This window comes from Larus michahellis, chromosome 1, assembly GCF_964199755.1.
Source record: "Larus michahellis chromosome 1, bLarMic1.1, whole genome shotgun sequence".
NCBI classification, from domain to species: domain Eukaryota; kingdom Metazoa; phylum Chordata; class Aves; order Charadriiformes; family Laridae; genus Larus; species Larus michahellis.
In genome coordinates, this window is record NC_133896.1 from 204,980,117 (window position 1) to 205,002,862 (window position 22,746).

General features: G+C 41.4%; 1 protein-coding gene across 1 annotated transcript in view; it reads left to right on the forward strand.

Annotated features, from left to right (window-relative positions):
* Positions 1-8,641: 8,641 nt before the first annotated feature.
* The window catches only part of CWF19L2 (CWF19 like cell cycle control factor 2), a 77,211-nt gene continuing 63,106 nt past the window's right edge, over positions 8,642-22,746 (forward strand). Inside the window, exons 1-4 of the mRNA XM_074570351.1 lie at positions 8,642-8,776; positions 19,336-19,446; positions 20,148-20,267; positions 21,686-21,793. Coding sequence (XP_074426452.1) covers positions 8,693-8,776; positions 19,336-19,446; positions 20,148-20,267; positions 21,686-21,793 — 423 coding nt within the window. The 5' untranslated portion in view covers positions 8,642-8,692. The remainder of the gene's footprint in view (positions 8,777-19,335; positions 19,447-20,147; positions 20,268-21,685; positions 21,794-22,746) is intronic.

Here is a 22,746-nt window from a genome sequence, read left to right on the forward strand (position 1 = left end):
TTCTTGTACCCTTGGATGAGTTCAAAGTAGAAACTTTCAACCAAGGAACCGCTAAAGCATTCATCTCAGGGAGGCAGAGTCCTTTACAGTGTGCTGCAGCTCTCTTCAGCAATCATTCTGGTTGCAATCTGACAATATCTGAAGCTCTGTTAGAATAATTACAGTGAATCCTGCAGTCCCTAGACAGGACCTAGACAGGCTGGAGAGTTGGGTGGAGAGAAACCTTATGAAATTCAACAAGGGCAAGTGCAGGGTGCTGCACCTGGGGAGGAATAACCCCATGCACCAGTACAGGTTGGGGGCTGACCTGCTGGAGAGCAGCTTGGTGGAAAGAGACCTGGGAGTCCTGGTGGACAACAGGATGACCATGAGCCAGCAATGTGCCCTTGTGGCCAGGAAGGCCAATGGCATCCTGGGGTGCATCAAGAAGAGTGTGGCCAACAGGTTGAGGGAGGTCATCCTCCCCCTCTACTCTGCCTTGGTGAGGCCGCATCTGGAGTACTGTGTCCAGTTCTGGGCTCCCCGGTTCAAGAAGGACAGGGAACTGCTGGAGAGGGTGCAGCAAAGTGCTACGAAGATGATTAGGGGATTGAAACACCTCTCTTATGAAGAAAGGCTGAGGGATTTGGGTCTTTTTAGTCTGGAAAAAAGATGACTAAGGGGGGATCTTATCAACACTTATAAATACTTAAAGGGTGGGTGTCAGGAGGATGGGGCCAGGCTCTTTTCGGTGGTGCCTGGGGACAGGACAAGAGGTAATGGGCACAAACTTGAACATAAGCAGTTCTACCTAAACATGAGGAGGAACTTCTTTACTTTGAGGGTGGCAGAGCACTGGAACAGACTGCCCAGAGAGGGGGTGGATCCTCCTTCTCTGGAGATATTCAAAACCCGCCTGGACGCGTTCCTGTGCAACCTGCTCTGGGTGACCCTGCTCTGGGAGGGGGGTTGGACTAGATGATCTCCAGAGGTCCCTTCCAACCCTACAATTCTGTGATTCTGTGATAGTCTTAATACATTCTTTTGTTTTCCCTAAATCTAGCAACACAAACCTGCTGTATTTCTTTTCCTTCCCCACCCCCACCCCTGGCCCCAATCAATCTTCTGTGCCCAACATCCCTTTCTGAGGCCTTGTTTGTGTGTGTTGTCCATCTTTTCACCTTCATTAATGTACACGTTTCCTCTCACTGGCCTCATGGCCTCTAAACTCTCACCCACATCAGACTTACTAATATACCACTACTGAAATAATGTCTTGACTTACAGTAATGCCATACCCGAGTCCCTTGAAAATACTAATACTTTATATTTCCCATTCAAATTCTCTCTATTTGTTCCTCACTGCCGGACTTCATGCAATCTTTTCCCTATCTGCCTTTTTTCACTTCCAACCCACTTGTTTTATGGTTCTTTTTTTAATCGAGCACTGGCTTTTAAAAGGATATTGGTCGTATTGTCCATGTGAAGGAATTATGTGAGATGTGAACCCTGGAGCCTCAAAGAGCAGGCTGTCTCATCCTCATCAGGTCTGCACTCCTCCGGGGGCTGGATTACTCACAAGCCTCAACACTGGCCAAATGTTGCTCCCTTTTTGGATGAGTCCTTGAACCCTCTCTCTGTCTTAGGTATCCACAGAGGAGCAAGCATGACCAAAGATGTGACTTCCACAGAGCTTCAAGGAATTACTCTTTGAATTTAATGATTAAGCTTTAAGTCTACATTAATTTTTGGAGAGCAATTTTTCGTTCCTGAAAAATAGATTCTTTTGAGGCACCTCAGCCTGGGAAATTTGGCATAAAGCCCTTCAGTAAATAGCCTGTCTCATAACTAACCTGATGCTGTTATTAATTTACCATAAGAACCAGTTTCTAGCATGACCCTTGTCTTGGTTATGCCCTTCAAGAGAGCATGGTTTCTTTGAGGAATGCTTCCTATCTCATTTTTTTTTATTGCTACTCTAATGATTTCTGCAGTGTGTACTCACTTCACATCTCACTTTCCTCCCTCTGCGTTCCCATATTCTGAAGAAGGATCAGAGGGTGCTTTATTTAGAGTTCATCACTGCCTCTCACTAGGCCACCAGAACGAGAGGATATATTTCATCTGGACCAATTGTTTGGTTCCCCATTTTCCTTCAGATTGCTTCCTCTCAAATTACCTTGAAGTCAAATTACTTCAAAGACACTGGAAACTAGCATCCATATTCAGACCATAGAAATATTTTTGAGTCCTCCGACAAGTCTAATACTTTTTTAAATTAACGAGAAATGAATTAGACTTTCCTCCAGCATCAGCACTCTCTACTCTGGCCTTTGGGAACTGGGACTTTCAGAGAGAGCCTCAGACAGTGTGTTAAAAGGCATCTGGTTCTAGTAGATGGATTGGTTTAAGACCTTCTATGGCACTGACAGGAGAGGGCTGTCACCTGCAGCTTTTAACACTGCATGTGGGCCTAAAGGCAGTGCCTATGGCAAGCCTCCACGGTGGAGGCCAGAGGAAGCCTGGTTCCTATCAGAAAGCACATGGTTACTGCTTCTGGCTACGTGCAGCAGCACTTCTGGTGGTAGCTAAGATTGGAGAGGGGTGCAGGAATCCTGCCCCTGGGCTTGACTTGGTTTCACAGTCATGCAGACCAGAGGAAAACCATGACAGTACTTTCCCTTCTGCTTCCTCACAAAATAACATGGTGTCCTTCTCATCTAGATTAATTTAAGCCTCAGACAAAGAAACAAAGTTTCTAGGGGAGTGAGGGCATCACATCATTGTCTGTATTCAATTAAAATTAGACTGAAATGCGTACTAAGATCTCTCTAGCCCATATCACCTTATTCTTCATTGCAAACGTAGCACAAGCAGTGATTCACCACGCCATTCATTAAAGCTGAACCTTTCCTCACATGAATGCTTCTTGTGTCAGTGTACAGGAGGCACAGTTCTGAACGTGGACTTGAGTTCTGTTGCTTTTTTTTGCTATAAAAGATCTCTAACCCTTCTTTCTGAGGCAGTGCAATTAAGAAGGTGGTAAAAAAAGCATGTTTATTTATCATGCTTTTTTCTTGGATCCCAGTCTGTAGGTGGCAAGGATGTAAATGAGAGAGTGATCTGCAGTGAAACACATTGGCACCAATTCCCTTTAACGAAGCAATACTGATCACGAAGATTTGGCTTATCTGTGTGCTTTGAGTTAGAGGAATTACTGTGACTAGTCTGTCTCTTTCTGTTGATGTCTCACAGATTAAATAAACACAAAGTCTGGCAATCTATGGCACTATTCCTGTTCTCTCTCATTTTATGTTACAAAACCTGAAAGACATGGAGCCAGCTGGCGGGCCACAGGTACATTTATCATACCAGGATCACTAGTAAGAGCGGTGTTAGGATGGCCAGAACTCTTGCCTCAGCTCTGCTCTTCCCAAATAATCCTCTCCATTGAGTCAATCATTTGGCCAGGCCGGCATGCCAGGTAGGCTCCTGGGGGAACAGGCTGGAGAAAATAGAGGGGCAGATATCACTTCTTACCCGTCTACTCTATCTGGCATGTGCTTGGCTTTATAAGGCATAAAGGCATTATAAAAAGGCATTATTCCTGTGTGATGGATTCCTTTCTGAATCCCCCATCCAGGCAGGATGCCCTGCATGGATGTGTGTATCTCTGACAATGTCAACAGCTCCCTAGGATGCTTGTGACAGTCAAGGTGAGAGCTTGAAACCACATTGCGGAGAAATATCAAGATCTTGACTATGAAAGATATTATGTTTGGTCTTTCCCACTCTGAAACTTGTAGGACAGAAGAGGCTAAAGCACACGCTAAAAGAAATCCAAGGTCCTCCCACTGTATGGTCTCTTTTCCGACTCGGTGGTATCCAACACCGTGACATATGCTGAAGGTATGCTTGCTTGGTGTAGCCTGTGTGTTCACGGTAACAGGGGCCTGGAGGGGCATTTGTGCTTGAAAATGAGTCGAGCGGCAAGACAAGCTGGTAGTGTTACACTCCTCAGAGGGTTTGCTGTCAAGAACAGTGACAAAGACGGTGGCTTGGGATGTCAGGCACATTACTCAGACAGTATTTGCAGATATTTCTGGGTCAAGGGCTGCGACAAGAGTTGGATATGAAATTACCCTTCCCTCTTAACACAGTAGTATAAAATAAAGAAAAATGAAAAGCAATTTCAGGAATTGTGGGGTGAAAATTGGAGAGAAGTCAATTGTTCAAGTTGCTGCCAAAAGAGACAATTATGGACACTCTCCGTGGCAGTCAAATTCTCTTTACAATTATCATTACAGTGCTGTAGTGCCCCGGAGCCCTTTCCACGGAGCAAGATCTCACAGGTCTCACCAGTTTTTTTCCGTGAGTGTTCACCATTTCATTAAAGACACGCTCCCATCCCCGTGTGTTTTTTGATTCTCTATTGCAACAAAAGGAGACTCCTACGATACTCCACACACGGAGTCCAGCTGGGAGTGTTGCAGCAGCTTCCTTTAGTTTGCTGGGTGCTGCCCAGGTGAGTGTGCATTGGGCTGAGCAGCAGCACTGCAGGAGAAAAGGGCAAAGGCTGTGGTTTCTCTGTACAGAGTGTCTGCAGTATCAGCTTAAGGTATTGCTGCTCTTATAACTGATATAACTGTCTGCAGGACTAGGCTGCAACCTGGTTTACAGAACTGACCTACCTTTAAGAAGCAAAGATACGTTTTAATCTCACTTTAAAAACAAAACTGATCCATTGCACTGCATTGAAGCTCCGCCTAAGATTGTTTGAGTTATTACTGCATTGGTATGATGCATAAGGACTGATAAACTAAAGCCCCAGGGCTTTAATTCCTGCCGCAGCCTGACCTGAGTCAGAATTTATGTCTCACTTCGGAAGTAGCTTTTTTGACGCTCCCTGCGATATGTGAACCTCTGGACATCTCCAAGTTAAGCAGGCACCAGAAAGGACTTACGCATTTCTCTCAAATAATTTCTAAAAAGGCATGTTACCAGATTCAATAAAGCAAGGACAGGATGAGTGGTATCACTGCTGTGTGCTTCCCGTCTGATTAAAAAAAAAAAAGGAAAGCATGTAAAAGCCCCCCAAGAAATGAACTGAACGAGTTATCATTTCACATGTGTAACACCTTCCTCACAAAACATCTATTAGTAGTAGTTGTCACTGGAGAATTTCCCAGATGAATAATTCTCATTGTTACAGTCATGAAGCTGGGGTGGTGAGAGGGAAAATGGAAGTTTCTACACTCCACCCCCCTGGTCTGGCAAACTACAGCTGAAGAGATGGCTTGTTTTCAAAGTAGCTGAGCAAATTAACAAAATAACTATTGCTCAGGGGCAGACAACACACGATTTGCTATTGAATACGGAACAATGGGTGAGTCATTCCTCAATCCACCATAGTCTCCTCCTTCATTTTCATTGCAAGCTGAGCTCTCATTTCCAAGGCAGGCTGTCAGGATCCTCAGTGTCACAGGGGCTCTTTTGTTGCTGCCAGGAGCACTCTTTTTGATGGACAGTAGAAAGTTGTCTGGTTTTTCAATCAGGCCCTCACTGCACAATTCAGGTACAAGCAACTAATAAACCAGGCATTGCTACTGCATTGATTTTTGGGCAAAGTGTTCTGTCATTTTATGGCACTGAGTTTAGGCACAGTTGCTTTAATTTTCTCCTGAGGAAACATAATGAAATTTCTATGAAAGAAATAAGCTTTTCCCCATATTTGCGTCATTCATTGGGGTTTTTTTCCCCCTGCAATTTCTCCAGGGACCGATATTTTTATTTCTTAGACAAGTTATTGAAAATTCCCATCCCAGTGCAAGTAATCCCTCAGAATCAAATGTAAATGACTGCTCAGCGGTACCAACGGCAACTGAAAACCAGGTGGTTTTAAAAATGAACAGAATGAGAATTAACTGAAACTAAGCACATTTTGACTTAGATGTACCACCTGTCTGTCCTTTCCCCAGCATCCTACTGGATATCGTGCTTCTTTAGTATGAAGACTTCAGAATGTGTTGTTAAAATTGAGGTAAGAAACGCTCTCCAATGGCACTGCAGAAAAAAAGTTTCACATTCTCAAAGTAAAAAACTCCTTTCCCGAGTGAAACTTTGCCTTTTGCTTACAGAAAACTGCACAAGATTACACTGAGTGGAGAGGGTTTTTTTCCCAATCTTTTTTGTATAAAAATAAAATATCAAACAGAGTGCTGAAGGCAAGCAGTGAATGTTAGCAGCATGGAGGTTTATAACACAGGTCAGTTGGAGAGACACCAGCTTCTTTCACAAAAAGTATAAAATATGCCATTAAAGGGGAAATAATATTACACTCTGCAAGGTCAGTGCCTCCCTGTATGAGTTCAGCAAAGATCAGTATCTCTGAAGCATTATTGTTTTATTAGCGAGTTTAATTTTGGCACTGAGAATGAGACAACTGAACAGAGGTGCCCAGCTGACCATTAAAAGTGGTATACCAAGGACTTGTTCTCTAGGCTCCTTGGAGATTTCTGAACATGTGAGGAGCTCTCAGACGTACTAACATCTTGAAGGAAATAAGTCTAAACTTTTGTTTTTGCCTGCTTCCTTGAGAAAATAATTTTCTTGGATGGGGAGAGGAAATAAGATTCAATTATGTCATCCATTCCCTAACTGCTGACTTCAAGATTCAAATCAGCTCTCAAAAACCCCAAAGGCATGATGATCATATTTATAAAATGGCCTTCTAGTTTTTATTGTTCTTCTGTTTTTGAGATTCTAGAGTGTATTTGCATCATGGTTTCTCTCCTGAAGAGAGGAGTACTGGAAATGTGTTTTTAAATGAAAATTTACAGTACCACCTTATTAATGATGTGGAGGGTCATGGATATCAAGACTAACATCAAATATGTTTTGAGTTCTCTTCTTTGTAATTTCTTGCTGTAGAAAACATGTTCCCTTTTCTGACTCCTGTACTGGGGGAAGAAATTATCCGCAGCTGTCTCTAACCTCTGACACAGTTGCCAGGCTTTCTGTTCTCATGCTGCCTCTTCTAAGTACATCCTAAACTGATGCAGTCACAACTAGTCAGGTCAGCTCATGGACTATCAATTTGCTGTTTAGATTTAATACAAATCTGTTAAGCCAATACGCCTGGCTGTGTGCTGAGCAGATTAGGGAGCACCCACCTGAGATGCTCTGCTGGCTGCCTGGAGCAAGTGGTAACACCGGGATGGAAAGAAACCAGTTTGTCGGTAAGAGGAGCACATCACGATCAGAGAAGAGGCTTTTCTTACCAGGCCAAACGTGTGTTTTTCTTGCTTTTCCTCTCTCAACCAGTGTACTTTGCTGCATATAGCTAAGGACTGATCATAGCATTAGTCAATCCTGCGGGAATGTTTTTTGTATCTATCTGTTTGCTTTGTAAATAGCTCCCCAGCGGGGGTTCACGTGCTGCTTTTCTAAATCGTGCCTTGGAAGCTCTATCAGTTATCATTCTTTACCTAGTGGTAATCTGCAACAGGTTTTTCTTGAGATCTTGTTAACTGTCATAGCATAAATTGAACAAAGATGCAAATGCAATTTACACTTTTAATACCACCACGGAGATGATAATTAAATTACCATTATCACTTTGAAAACATACTGTCGCATGCAAATAGCTAACAAATTACCCAAGCACTTTTCTCAGACCTTTACCTAAATAATGTTATTACTTGGCAACTGTGAACACATTTGGTGTCAGACACATTAGTAATGCTCTGATCTCATCCCAAAGAAATTATGTCTCAGATAAACATTTGCTTCACCTGAGATATAGCAGCCCTGTCAAACACTGTTGGCTGACTGCAACTCCCAAGTGCTTGAACGTGCATATTTCTTAATTTCCCCCCTCCCATCCAGGCACATCCCAAGCAGCCAGCACCCTGCCATTACAGAAGCCACTGACCAGCATGGATGCACCGAACCAGCTGCAAACAGGGCAGAAAGCAGCTGGGAGACCATTCTGCAGGTGGGTCGTGGCAATGCGGAGTGTGAGGTGCTGCGTGGCACCGGACGTGCGAGTGCGGGTAAGCCCACATGTCCCTTCTTCACTGCTCATTAATGTGGGTCCAGCCGAGTAGGCCGGGGCTCCCACAAGGTAATTTTGGCCCAGCAGGAGGGCGAGCCTGGAGGTTGGGGTCCCCATGCCGGCGCTTTGTGGTCCTGTCAGTCAAGCAGTACAGGCTTGTGTCACTACACGCTGCTTGCTGTGACCTTCATCTGCGAGGCCGTGGAAGGCCTTCCAGAGGTTGACTTTAATTCCGATGCCATGAGAGAAGTTGGGGAAACTCCGTCGAGAGACAGACTGCTACGGCCGGGCACTGGCGAGGGGCACCAGAGGGGCTGAGAGCTGGCGGCCGCGGGCACCAGGGACCCGCCGCCTCACACCGTACGAGGGCGCTGGGGGCCCCGGAGGGCCCCTGCCTGGCGGGGAGGGCGCCGAGGGACCCGGCGAGCCCCTGCCTGGCGGGGAGGGCGCTGGGGGGCCCGGCCCGGCCCGAGGAGGAGGGCGCTGGGGAACCCGGCGGAGTGGGGGCTGGGGGCCCCACGGCACCGGCGGGAGGAGCCGTCCCCGTTCTGCCCGCCGTTGCTAGGGACGCCGTTTACGACAGTCCGCCGACCTCGCCATACGGCGGGGCTGCTGTACGGCTGCTGTGCGGCCGTCGGCTTCCGGTGGGGCCTGGCGATGGCGTCCGGGTTTGAGAGCGAGCGGAGCCTGGCGGCGCGCAAGGAGGAGCGGCAGCGGCAGCGGGAAGCGCTGCTGGCGCAGGTGGGGTCCTGGGGTCCCTGGCCCGGCCCGGCCCGGCCCGGCCTGGCCTTGCCTTGCCTTTCCCTGGGGGCCGCTTAGCCCCGCTCCCTCCCCCAGGCCGGGTGCTGGGGAGGCCTCGTCTTGCGCGGTGCCGGTGCGCTCCTGAGGGCGCCCCTGGCCGCGGCCTCCCGCCCGCAGGCCCGCCACGGCAGCTGGAAGGGGGTCGTCCTGGGGAGAGCACCCTCTGCCCCGGGGGGAGCAGGGCTGCGGTACCGGGAGTGGCAGAAAGCGACCAGGAGCTGAGTTTTGAGTGATAGTCACCTGAGTTCATGCGTTTTGCCACTTGTAGTGGTATTGATCTGCTTGGTGTTTCATTTATTATGTGATTTTGCTCTTGCACCATTGGAAAGAGCCTGGCTTGGTCTTCTTTACACCCTCTTTTCAGATATTTGTATACACTGAAAAGGTGACACCACCCCCAGCCTTTTTTTCTCTAGGCTAAACTATCCCAGCTCTCAGCATTTCCTTAAATGAGACATAAAAGACAACTGCTCCTTCCTGTCTTCCTGGCCTATCTTTTCTTGAGAGTCAACATCTCTCCATTGTAACACTCCAGTCATGGAGTAGGTAATAACTTGAACAGAAGTGGGACAGCCTGTTTTTGTGGTGCCAGGATGTTACTTACTTGGTTACATCGTACTGTAGTGTTAGCCAAGAATTAGGAGGCTCCCACACACAAAAGCTTTGGTAGAGTTGCTGTGGCTTGGAGACCTGTGCTAATCCTGATGCGTTTTATTAAAAATCTGCCAATATGCCATGTTTGGTACTTGTGCAGTAAGCTGCTGATTCTTGTAACTTGTAGGTAAAGTGAATGATAAAACAGTAAATGCACATCACATTAGATACACTTTAGATTATATGACTTGAAGTTTAAGGAGTGGCAGATAACTGTAGGAAAATAAACGTAAGAGGAGGACAAGGTATGGAAAAAGTATGAGGTTGTGATGATGGGCCTTTAAGAGAAGAAAGGCCAGCATAAGCAGCAACCAAATCTTACTGGGCAAAGATATTTTCAGAAAAAAAGTAATGGGAAAATGGCCTGAAGAGCTTGAGAATGACATGGTAGTGATGTCTTTTCTCAAGGCAAAGTAGGAAGACAGAGGATTTCAGGTAATATATTGTGAGTGTGTGTCCCTTGCACAGTCGTGGAACCATTTCTAGGCAATAGAAGTTCCCTTCAGTGACTTGACAAGTGTGGGGTGACCCTGCTGCACATGTGCTTCCCCCTTTTTGACAAGCAGTTGGAGGGAAATTACTTTAACTTAGTAATACTGAATCATGCTATCCTGCGAAAGTTTGTTGTTGTTAAGGTGTCTTTTGCTCTATTTGAACTGCATATGATACTATTGAGTGCCTTTTTGCTCAGTTCAACCTCTTGGATGTTCAGAAAATGCTCTTAACTGGAAGTGAAGCTTATGTAGGACACCCATTATCCTACTTTACTGTTTCTTCTCGGTTGGTGCCACTTGTACAGCAAACTCTGTGGGGCTGTACCTCTCTCTTGGAATCATAGAACAGCCCTGTTTGATAGGACCTTGAAAGACTACCTGGTCTAACCTTTGTGAGAAGGGGAGCCTAGATGAGATTATCTAGTGCTCTGTTCAGTCATGTCCTGAAAATCTCCAGTGATGGGGATTCCACCCATTGTCCTCTCCATGTGGCTCCCTCTTTGTGAAGAGACAGACTCTGTCCTCTCTGTAGGTGCCCTTTAAGCGTTGGAATACTGTGATGAGGTATTGTAATGTACAGTAATGATCACATGGTTTTCGTTGCGGTTGCCTGTGGAATTGCTGTGTTCATCATCGTATATATGTCCTTGAACTATTTCTTTTCCTTGTAGTAAGAACTAAAAGTTGAGGTAAGGAGAGGACATGTTGAAGGCTGGTAGTTTCTCCCCCACTGCCCTTTCTGTTCCAGAGTTTTAGAGTATGTTAGCAAAAGTGTATAATAAGCATTTTATCTTATTCAAGTCAATGTGGGACAAAGGATGCTGTAGAGTTTCCTTTTTCCCTATTTTGGCTGATAGAGAAATTTAGGAATGAAGCTTTTTTAAAAAAAAACTTATTGCATGTTTCCTCTTCCCATTTATGGACTGAATAACCTAACATTAAGCTATGTAAAATGGCAAAATTTTCAAGACTTCTCATGTAGCTACTGTTATTTCTGTGAGAAGTCAATTTAGCCTTTTGTAACATGGAAGCATGAGGATGTCGTAGTTGCCATGTAAGTACTTTGCTGTCAGTTTTTCAGAAGTGGAACTGACTTGCTGCCACCTTTTTGCTGACAGAATAACATTTCTGTCTTCCTTGAAGTTGAGAGACACTGTAACTTGCAAAGCCAGGAGATGAATATAGATATACAAGATATAGATATATATGTAATATGTACTAGTACTTCAGACACTTACTGATGTAGCATTTGATAAAGTGGTTAAATATTTTATATTTAGCTTAAGTAATTGATGTTGTCCCCTTTAAGTATCACACATCTAGCAATAGTCAGCACTTAGCTAAGTTAGAACTCTATTTTTGATTTTTATGGTTTGAGCTTTTCTTAATAAACTCTCTTTTGAATGAAGTTAAAAGCAGGTTTTGTCATGAGCAGGGTTGGAAATCTTTCTTTTCATTTGTCTGCTTAGAAAAAGAACAAAGCAGAAAACAGACAAATGAAAAAACCTAACACCCCCTTGAGGGTACTGTGCCTGAAGCTTTATGCAGGAAAAAAGTTACAAATGGCAAATTAGTTGGTAGGATTCTTTTGCTTCCCTGCTTCTTACTGGGGAAGGAAAACTGGTCCTCATTTGAAGAACACGAAGTATTTGTGAAGTTTATGGACTCCTAAAGATGTTAATCTGTTCATTAAAATACGTATATATTGATAATATCGGTGAGAATAGGTTAATGTATTTAGTGTATTGACTTTCTCTGCTTTACTTAGATTCCTTTGGTTATGGTCAGGCTGTCTGCTGCTATAGTGGGGGAACAGGATTGAGGGGAGACTTCAGCAAGGCTTTATCTCAGTGCATTTGGACCTTCTTGCTTGGGAAGGCAAAAAAGAGATGCACAGGGACTTTTCACATGTGGCTAGTGTAGTCAAGACAATTATTTGGTGGTTGCAATCTTGGAAGCTCCTGCATTTTGCTGTGGGAAGGACACTTGGGAAGCTGGGTAGGTCTTTGCTTCTGATAATCTGAGAAGTTTACAGAAATGACTGTACTTTGGCAGTTCTGTTTCTGGAAAGGTGAGAGGAGATGTTCAACTAACTTGCCTTTAAGGAGCTTTTAGTTATAAAATATTGCAAATTATTAGTCTGTCTTCTGTTCTATAGAATTTGTAGTTAGGACTACGATGAAAGGGAGATCTTTAACTCTGATCACAGATACCATCTTTTTCTTGATATTTAGGACAGGGAGGAGTTTGAGATACTTCACTGTCTCTTCAGAAATAATTCTCCCCCTGATCACTGAGCTTACTAGAAGAATCAGGGATTAGCTCACTCTTGCATGTTTCATATCCACAAAAATCAGGAGGTTGAATATACAGTAGATTTTGAAGCAGCTGTAGAAGTAGAATGGATATCATTAGTACCTTTTACTTTTAAAGCAAGCTGAACGGAAGAAGTTGCTTCTTGTTGATTTTTTACAATTTGTTTACTGTTTCGTGTTTTTTGCTGGTTATGAACTTCTTTTTCTTTTGAAGAACCAAAATACAACCCAACTCATTGAGATCTCTCTTCTAAATTTGGGAAAAATTTGTTCTTTTATTTGTGTAGTCTGTCCTCTCAACTGCCTTGGTAAAACCCAGCAGCTGGTAATGTTTATGGTAATGATCAGTAATCAAATAATTAAGTGTTGACATGCAAATTGTTATTAAGCTCCAGAAATAGCATCTTGTTTTGATGACTGCGATAGTTCATGACACTACTGTTTCACTTTGCAAGTTGAGAAAGAGAAAATAATCTGATGAGTACACATCTGCAGAGATGTGTACTTTTCCTAGATATAAACACATTTTTTGGGGTAAAAATCAGCAATAATTCAATCTTGAATTATTCCTGCATCTATGCTATGACATGGTATTTCTGTACCTCAGGGTTGCTCTTCTGTTGCTTGGTTTTATAATGGATTTTCAGAGTCTTTCACTCTTTGGTCTCTGAGCTTGATGTGATTTGACCATTGCTTATGTAGAAATCCTGTCTTTTAATTGCTAAGGATTACTGATAGATTGCAAGTTTCTCTTGATAGCAGTACGTATTGATTTAAAATAAAAGTTGATGGCAGGTAAGTAGACCTCATTCAGTGTTCCAAACAAATAAGTTATGTTCTTGAAACAATGTAAATAAAATGATACCTTGAAACAGGTTCAGTGCACAAACAAAAATTTATGTATTTATTTTTACTTATTTAGGTTTCTGAAAAAAAAAAAAAAAAAGATTTGAGATGCACAAGCTGTTATTTTTGGAAACATCTTGTTTGAGGCTTTTGTCTTAGCTCTCTCAACTTTATTTTTGTTTTACATTTTCTGTTCTATTTTCATTGAAAAGAGAACCTAAAATTTACCCCCCCATGTGTAACAATATCACTGAGTTCACTGTATTTCAGCTCTAAACAAGCTGTGAAATCAGCAGGTTTTTCCAGTGAAGTATGATCAGATATTTCCTCATAAAAGCCTAACTGTTGGGTTGTTGCAGTTATTAATATTTGCTGAGGTGGTGGAATGCTTTGGCAGTATTTTTTACACTTCAGTTTTCAGTGGAAAATTACAGAAATTTCTCCTTAGACAGAAATTAATAGCAAAATATATCACTGCTAGGGGTTATAGAGCTGTTATTTGTTGGAAGTTGCTTCTGTGCTGTAACACAAAACACCTCCTTTTTGTTCTTTCCCTTTTAAATCCGTTATCAAGTGTAACATCCTTCACTCTCTCTGCTGGAGGAAATAAGTATGTCAGTATTTTTATACTCACTCAAATCTTTGATTGATATTAGGAGAGTAACAGTACTGAGAAATTAATACTGCCTTTTCACAAAAGGTTTTCAGACTTTTGACAAAGCCCCTCTGTGCGCATTTTTGCAAGCAACATCCTTGATTTTAACAGGTCATTCTAGAAGGTGAGGGATAAAGACAGATGTCTTCATTGTTATATTCTGCAAGTCCTTGCTCTAGAGCTCGCTCTGTCACAGGAGTGGAGAGGTCCTACATTAACATGAAGTATCTGCCTGGAGTTTCCTAGCAGCAGTTGCTACTGTTGTGCATCTGTTTGTTGTTGTGTCTGCAGCTGGACCAGCAGAAACAGTCACTGCCTCCCAGATGTTCCTGAGAGAAGGTTGACTTCTACAGTGTGCTCCTTAAATCACATGTCTGACTGTTCTGTAATGATTATTGATCACAAGAAGCTTAGATGATTGAAGTGATGGTTGTTTCAGTGACCTGTCTCTGTGTCTTTTAGTAGGTGAAAATGAAGGAGAGCAGTGACATTTCCAGCTGGCACGGCCGTGTCTGGAGGATGTGGAGGCACAGGCAGCACTCTTGACTCAGTTGTGATTTGGCAAGTTGGGGGTGGAAGCTAAGCCTTTTCCTGTGCTTCCACTGCTGTCCTCCTTTAGGAAAGCTTTGTGGATGTAACAGAAATCAGAATATTGAGGGTAGAAAAATAGTCTGAGCACTCACGAAAATAAGTGTGTTATTCAGATAGAGAATTGGTGTAAGAGCATCAGAACTGCAAGGAAAGGTATGTTCAGGCTCCCTGAAGGTAGGCACTCGTGTAACCAGGACTCTCCGGCCCTGAGCTTTGGGGTGTTGGAAGCTGGGAGCATAACACAGGCCACAGCAACCTTTCTGACAGCTGAGTGTTGGAACTGATAAATGAGTGGAATGGATTGTATGATAGGATGGGAGGGGGGCCTGAAATTAGAAATAAAAGCTCATTATTTAGACTGTGAGTGCCTTATGTTGCTGTCTGAAGGACTGTGTAGGTGTTAGATCTTTAGAACTACTGTAACAGAAAGCTGTTGCTGAAAGGAGTTTTTTCAACACTTCTTCCTCGTATGGCCTTCCTCCCCAAAGTACACATTTTTCTCCTTGTTCAGGGTGGTCCTTGAAGTGGCTTCCCCTGAGGCCAGAGTGCAGAGACAGGCCTGTGCAGGGAACGTGGTGGGAACACGCGAGTAGGAGTGTGGAGAGGAGAGGTATGGGAATGGGGTCCTGCCCTTCAGTGGCATAGCCACTAAAGCAGCTTAGCTGTTGCTCTCTGTGTTGGATGTTTTTGTCACGCTGTATTGATCCAGTGTTGTGTTTTAGAATTTCTTCTAATTGCTTGTTGGAGAAAAAGAGAATTTTTCTTCTTTTGGATGGAGAAGTTGGCTATTAAATAGTGGTGATTATCATCTGAAGAACTAGAGGTTGACCACAGTTAAAAATGGGAAATTGCATGGTCTCTGTAGAGGTGTGGAAATTTTTCTCTGGCCTTGGTGAGAGCTGAAATGGTAAATAGAGTAGGAGTCAGGAAAGCGTGTTGGTCAGAGTTTCTGTGGACCGGGGAGGGAGTGTTTTAGCCTCCCTCCCCAGGTGACATCCCTCCATCCTTTCTGGACATCTTTGGGGGACTGTCATGTAACAACCTCCATTTATTGTGTGACCTAGACCTTGGCCATTGGCAGTGTCTTTTGTCTTTTCTGCTTCTTCCTGGGGTGGCACCATGTAATTCTTACAGCTTTTGGTGTTTGTGTCTGCAGTGTATTACAGGCTGTTTGGAGCAAATTTGTTCTTCGTTTAGCAGATACTGTTGTCAGCAACTATGTGGGCTGGCCTTAATGACCTGCCTAATGAAAACCAGAAAGCACTTTCTCTGAACTTGATTTCCTTCCTCATTCAGATGGGGCTGTGAAATCCAAGGCCCTTTGGCCTGCTTGTGATAAAGACGACAAAGTTTGGCTCTGTTCACCTTGGGAAATATTGCTAACATAGTGCTGTAGAGTAATTATTGTTTTTATAGCACCTTACCAACAGACCTTTCAGAGTGCTTTGCCAGCATTATACTTCACCTCCTGCATGTTGCAAAGGAGACTATAAACAACTTTGTCAGGGTGTCGCAGAAGTACGTAATGTGACACGATGCGTGCCCTTCGTGACAGGTTGTTGCTTGTGACGGTCCTCTGTGTTCCTGTGTAGCATGCTCAGTCACTCGCATAATTAATACATTACTTTGAAATAGAGGTATTTCAGAAACGTAGCATCCTATATTTTTGGAGAAAAAAAATGTAAAAATATTGCAGTAGTGACCTAAGATGATAACATCATGTTAAGTACTCCTCTGTAAAGGGGAAAGGATAAATTGTTGGATATTTTTGTGGTATCATAAAGTATTAACAAACGTTAATGAGTTAAGTACTTGAACTCCTGTGAGTTGGCAGATGTGAAACTATTAGAGTCGGCCTTCGTTGCATAGAATGGTAAGTCTGACAGGGGACTTAATTATAAAATGTAGAAAAGGAAGAAAAGCTAGTCAGATGCTAACAAGTCCTGAATTATTATAAAAGACAAGTAGAGTAGAAGGGTAAGTTTCGAAGCTAATAAAGTAGTGTAGACAGATTTTCCTGCTCCCCCCACTTGAAATAAGTGGGTGTGTGTGTGTGGGGAAACCATTCAGCAGCAATAAAAATGAATATTGTAACTTGATGGTAGAGGGAGCTAGATAGTTTTTAGAGCTAGAAAGGATCAGGGTGTATTGCTGCTAACCTAGTCTTGTGTTAAAAAGATAATTTAGCTGAAAATACAACTGCTTTCATCTTTTAAAACCTCTAGGCAGCTTTCTCTTTTTTTTATTTTACATATGGATGTTGTTATGAATCTTCTATATTTCATATCTTTGTCTAAGAAGAAGCAGGCCTTCACCTGATGCTTTTGTGTCTGTCTTTCTCTTTTTAACAGTCTGGTGGCATTGCCACTACAGATTCATCTTGCCTATCCTGTTTCATTTAGTATTCAGGAGACAACAGTCTGCAGTTTGATGATTCCTAGTCATTCTGTGTTCTGCATATGTATTTGTATACTTCAGCCAAAATTATGATCCACCTCTTTTATTAGGATCATGTACCTCAATTACCTAAGTACTTGCATGTATTTTTTTCCTGTTTATTCTTAGATCTAATAAAAATTATAAAAGTTCCTTTTGTACCTTATTTATAATGTTAACTTCATTTTATGCAATGTGTATTTTTAACTTTGGTAACATGGAGGAAATAGTAATTTTATTTAAAATATACCAGTTATATAGAGAAGGGTAAGAAGCTAAATCTTCCTAGACAGGCAAAGAGCATATTAAATAAAGACATTTTGACAAGCTGATCTTGATTGGCCTTTATTTGAGGTGTTTATAAATTTATATGCACAAGAGCTTCTAGAAGGGTGGAAGGGAACTGTTGACTCCAGCTGCAGGTCTTTCTAAAGCAAAAGTGAAATGGAGTATGCATAAAGCCTGTCCTTTTCCCAGTCTAAATCTTGTCAACAGGTTTCATGTTTACTTGTGGAGCAAACAAGTTTGGAGTCTGTTTTTGTTGTGTTTTTCCCATGTAGAACTATATTCAAGTTCCCTTTATCTCCACTGTTTCATCTCTGTCCAGTTTTAAGCTTAAGTTTTGTGTGTATGTGGCTTGTAGACACTTTGTGAGTTGCATAGCTGAGGTTATTACCTTTTGCTTGCCCATAAATGTGGCATGCTTAGTTACCATATTTTACTGAGTTTAATATATTTTTAAGATAGAAGGGCCATTGTATGGACTAAACCAGAAAATATCAGTCAGTGATTTCCCCATGAACTTTCAAGAGTGTTGTGCCAGATGGATAAATGTTGTAGAGTGGGCAGCCTAAGAGCTCTCTGGATCATGGAGAGATTTTTTTGGTTTTGCAAAGTCCCTTCTTTTAAAATTAAGAAGTCTGTGTGACTGCCTTGCTTCGCTTGCATTCAAGCTCATTAGAAAGTTTATCACCTGGAGATTCCAAGAAAGAAGACAATGGAGCTTTAAAAGGGTACTTTGTTTGGGCACAGATGTGTAGGGGGTTTTGTTGTTTTTTGTTTGTTTGTTTTGTTCTTTTTGCCACTTTCAATATTGCTAACAGTGTTCAAAAATACAACAGTACCCCTACCTTATGAGTTAACTTTTTTTAAAGCTTTAAATCTTATTTTTTTAGCCTGTGTTTCTGTTTATTGAACCTTTATGGTGTACTGGTCATACTGGTTATCCTCCTGCACGCCTTGTTTTCAATCGGTACAAAAGCTGCAGATTTCTTTCTTCACTGTATCAAGAAAGAGAAACTGGCCCATGGTAGGGAGCCTACTGTCCTGTGCAGTGCACAGGCTTGTATCTAGAGTTTGTTACAGAGAACTAATGGCTGACAGAGGAGAGACTGCAACTGGTTGTCTACTCTCCTGAGATTATTTCAAATATTGGTCTTTTTTAACCTTGTATGTGATCTCTTGGCTTATGTTTGAAAACACTTTCTAAAAAAACTTCGGTGTTTCAGGATGAAAACCAAACTCTACGTTTAGTTTTTGCTCCACCTTTAGTTATTTGAAATAAAAATCCCACAAACAAACAAAAAACCAGAAGGAAGCTCAAATTTGCAAGACTTATTTCACACAAAATTAGGGTTGTAATAACATAAAGTAACTTTTCTCCTTTTTAATCAGGTGTGGTGATATATCGTACTTTGGGATAAAGAATTTTCTAATGGCAAGTTATTTTTAAGTAAACTTGTTTGTGAAAGTCATGTTTCTGCTGAAAGTAATAGAGGAACATTCAGAGGCTGAAAAGGTCGTTATTTTATTGATGTGGTTCATAGAAATCCTTTTCAGGAACTGAAGCTGTCTGCAGTGATTACTGCTTTTTCAGAAGTAGTAGTAAAATAATTTCTACTTTTATCTCCATAACCAGAAAGAGAAGAACATTCTGCAGTCCAAAATGCTAACCCTTATGTGCTTGTATACTCCTCGAGAGTGTGGACTTCTGCAGTTCCAAGTTTTGCACCTGGCTGAGATATTTCCAAAGCTGAATGTGCACAGAGATAAATTTGCTAATTTCTCAGATTAATAGATAGTGAGCTGCACTTTGCAGTGGAGTAATTGCCCAGAGAGTGCTTTGAAATAGAAAATCAGAAGTCTACTAATATCATATCATATGCAGTTCATGAAAGTTGTAAGAACAGGAGAATTCTTAGAATGAAGAACAGAGGTTGAATATCTTTGTGTCACTCTTATTTAGGATGATAGGATGAAATCAGTGCTAGAGGAGCTGCAAAGCTGTCGCTTGAGGAAGGAGGGTATCCAATATGTTTTAGCTGAATTTCCCCTTTAACATGTAATCCAAAATTATTTTTATTGCAGTCCTCTAAAAGGCAAAGTTCTCAAACACAGTTCTCAACATTGTGTGTGGTTGTGTCAGTGTGGCTTACAAAGGTATGTCTGTAAGTAAATGCTACTGAATTCCATCTGGTTATTTTTATTTTTCTTCTCTGTTTGTCTTAGGCCAAAATTAGTTATGAAAAGGAGCAGAGGCACAAGCTGCTAAAGCATCTACGAGGTGAAGATACGTGGATGCTTGCTGATGTGAACGAACGTGTGGAGCAACTGGAAAAGGTGACGGAACTGTAAATCATTGACTTGTGTTGTTATCTTTGCAGCGTGTTCCTATGAACAGAAGGCTTTGAGGGCTTTAAGATGATCTTTAAAAACCTCTCAGTTTCTGAATTGTTTATGCTTCAATATTAGCTTTATTTAGTGGAAATAATCTTTTACTCACAAAGAGGAAAAACAGCTGTCATTCAATTACAGCTTTAATTTCTACCAAATGCAAAAGAGCAAGTGCTGCCAGGCAAGAATAGTCTCATGGGAAGAAACCTAGAAGAATCCAAGGCTTCGTAGCCGTCCCGCTTGTGGTCATTTACAGGAGAATCCTTAATGGGATCTCTGAATATCGCATCCTCTAGTATTAGTGTTGAAATTTGTGCACATATTTCAACAAAGGACAGATATGTATTGGTGATGTAGTGATCCCCAAGGAAGTATATTTGACCAAAATAAAGGTAGTGTAGAAGATATTCTAGGTATAGTTATAGTGCCTTAGTTCCAGTGAAAAAATGTATTAAGAGGGGGAAGAAAAGTCGATGTCAGGCATGCCCTCCCCACCTCACCCCAATAGAAGAGAGGGTAGTAGAAGTAAAATGTACTGTGTGTATTTTATGTTTTTCAGTGTGGTTTGGTAAGTAGGTTGTGATTGTTTTTCTTGTATGTGGGTGATTTTGTTTTGCCGGATCTCATTTACAAACATTTACTTGTAGGAACATTCTGTGCATAAAAAAAAGAAAAAGGATAAACATTCAAAAAAAGCTAAGAAAGAAAAGAAGAAAAATAGGAAAGAAAAATCTGAAAAGAAGGATGACTTACTTGATAGTTCTTCGGTAAGTAAGAAACTTTAAAATTCTTCAAATGACGTTTTTTAAAACCTGCACCATTTTAGTCTCCGTGAGTACACATTGTTCATAAAATTAAGACTTATTCTTAGTATTTTCTGTTGGGAAAAACCGTGGCAAAGTTTGCCTTTTTAGTATACCTGAGTGTTTAATCAATTTAAAAGGTGCTGTTATGTGAGTGCTTGTGAATTTTATAATACTGAATTCACCCGTTAGGAACTAAGGGATTTATAGTTTTTCAGCAGAGAGAAAATGAAAGAAATCCTTATTCTAGGATAGAGTGGAAGAATTCATAGGTTCCCTGTCGTCAGTGGTGTATGGTAGAATGATGCGTCTAAAATTGGAAATACTTGACTTTGATTTTAAGCGTGAATTACTACTGCCTTTCTCCATGGACGTTCAACCGTGGAAACTCCCAACAACACGGGAGTTGCACGTGCCTCTGAAGGAAGGCTCAAACTTGTGAATCTGTAGACGGATGCCTTCACGTTGAGGGGCACTCCGGCAAAACAGTACAGAGACTGCATTAGAAATCTGGGTGCTGCTTTCTCGCCACGTTGTATAAAACATCCTCCCAGCATTTGGGTGTAAGTCAGGTAGCACTGTGATTTTTTTTTTTTTTTTCTTTTCTCAGAGAGTCTCTCTTGTTGAGTGAAGGAATATGCAGTATGATGAGATTTATTTTCCAGGGGCTGATATCAGAGGTGAACTATGGTTTTCAGTTTGGAAAGTAACCTAAGGCACAAATGTCCCACATTTCCCACGGGAGTCATCAAAACCCCTCAGATCACATCAGTGAGTTCCAGGATACAGCGCTGTCCTGGCTGATAACTTTGATCCAAAGTCTGTTATTCCCATGACAAGCTCATGTAAAGAGCAAAAAAACCACTGTTCAATGGAGTCCTGTTTGCTTCAAGTATAAAATCTCAGTACACTGTTTGCAAGTGTAGGAAGTTGGATATGAAAATAGGAGGAGATAGTGTGTACAGTGCTTTACATTTTAGTGTGTTACTGCTTTTACTTTTCTAATGTAATGTAGTAAATAGTAATGAATTTAAATTTTTTTATTTTATTTTTGTAATGACGTAAAAACAGTTGGGTTTGGTTTTATTCTGACAGTTTTAACTTTAGTAGCATTATGCTAATAAACTGCCAGTGTGAACTAGTGATACATACTGTGATATGATCATGAAGTATGGTGGAATGTTTTGACCATGAAAGAACAATCTCCTATGGGAATATCAATATTGTATTTTTATTATTGGTATTTTAAAATAATAGACAGTACTATATTAGTGATGCTATCAGCATCAATTTTGATTACCAATATGCTTGTTAAGTATTGTATTTTATCAACATATTATGTTAAGATGTTGTTGTTATTCTTTACATTGAACTCTTCTTAGGATTCTTCAGTTGAATGGGTTGAGTCAAATGTGTCACAGTCAGATAACACAGAAAAGGCTTGGAAGGTCAACAAGCAATCAGATGCTGTGAAAGAACCCTCCCTGCAGGTGAGCAGTCTGATAACTACTCCAGAAATAAATCCAGCATGACCAAATGTGAAATGTGCTTAGGTTTCTTGACAACTCTTTTGCAATGTGTTGAACAAAACCTATTTTACAGACAAATGTCTTTGCTTAGCTAGGTTCATGTTACATTTCATTCATTGGAAGACTTCTCTACCTAGTAGTTGCTTAGTACTTAACAAGGCACTATGCTTAAAGTTGTCTAGCACCAATTCCTTTCATCGTGTTCTGAGGCTCTAGCATCTTAGCTTGATTTTCTTGAAGAGGTCAACTTAAAGATTTTGACTAGACATAGTATTTTTTTCTGCATAATTTTGGTGGCTGTTCTACAGTTGAATGAGTTTTTGCTTCTGTGATGCTTAAACAGATATGAGGAGGAGAGGTGTAGAACTTTGCAGTAACAGTATGTATGGAATCAATGCCTTTTTCGAATTTCCTAGGTGAATTCTATGTTCAGTAAGCAGTGTCTGTTCTGAAAAATGGAGACATTCTGAAATGAACTACTGTGATTTTAGTAACATAAATGTAGTCACATATCAGAACATCCCCAGTTGTGTGAAAATGGTGATTTTTAATTTAGTGTCTAATTCCACTCCTGAAGAAGTCCCTGTTTCTCATTCTGAATTTGTACATCTTGTTAAGAAAAATAAAAAAGATCTCTGAATCGTATCTATCTTCTTGGAAAAGTATAAAGTAACAAAATATAAATCCTTATGTATGTCATGATAATTTATACTACAAAGCCGTTTTTTCCCAAATATTTATTGTATGATGTGCACCCTTGGGCTTGTCTATTTTGGACGAAGAGTGTGCTTTTGAAAGGAATTTCCTGGTCCTCCCTACTTGTTTTATTTTGGTTCACATTATGAAGAAGTCTTGGAGCATGTAAATCCGTTTCCTGTTAGATTAAACTAAATTAGAATGTATGCTCTCAAAGT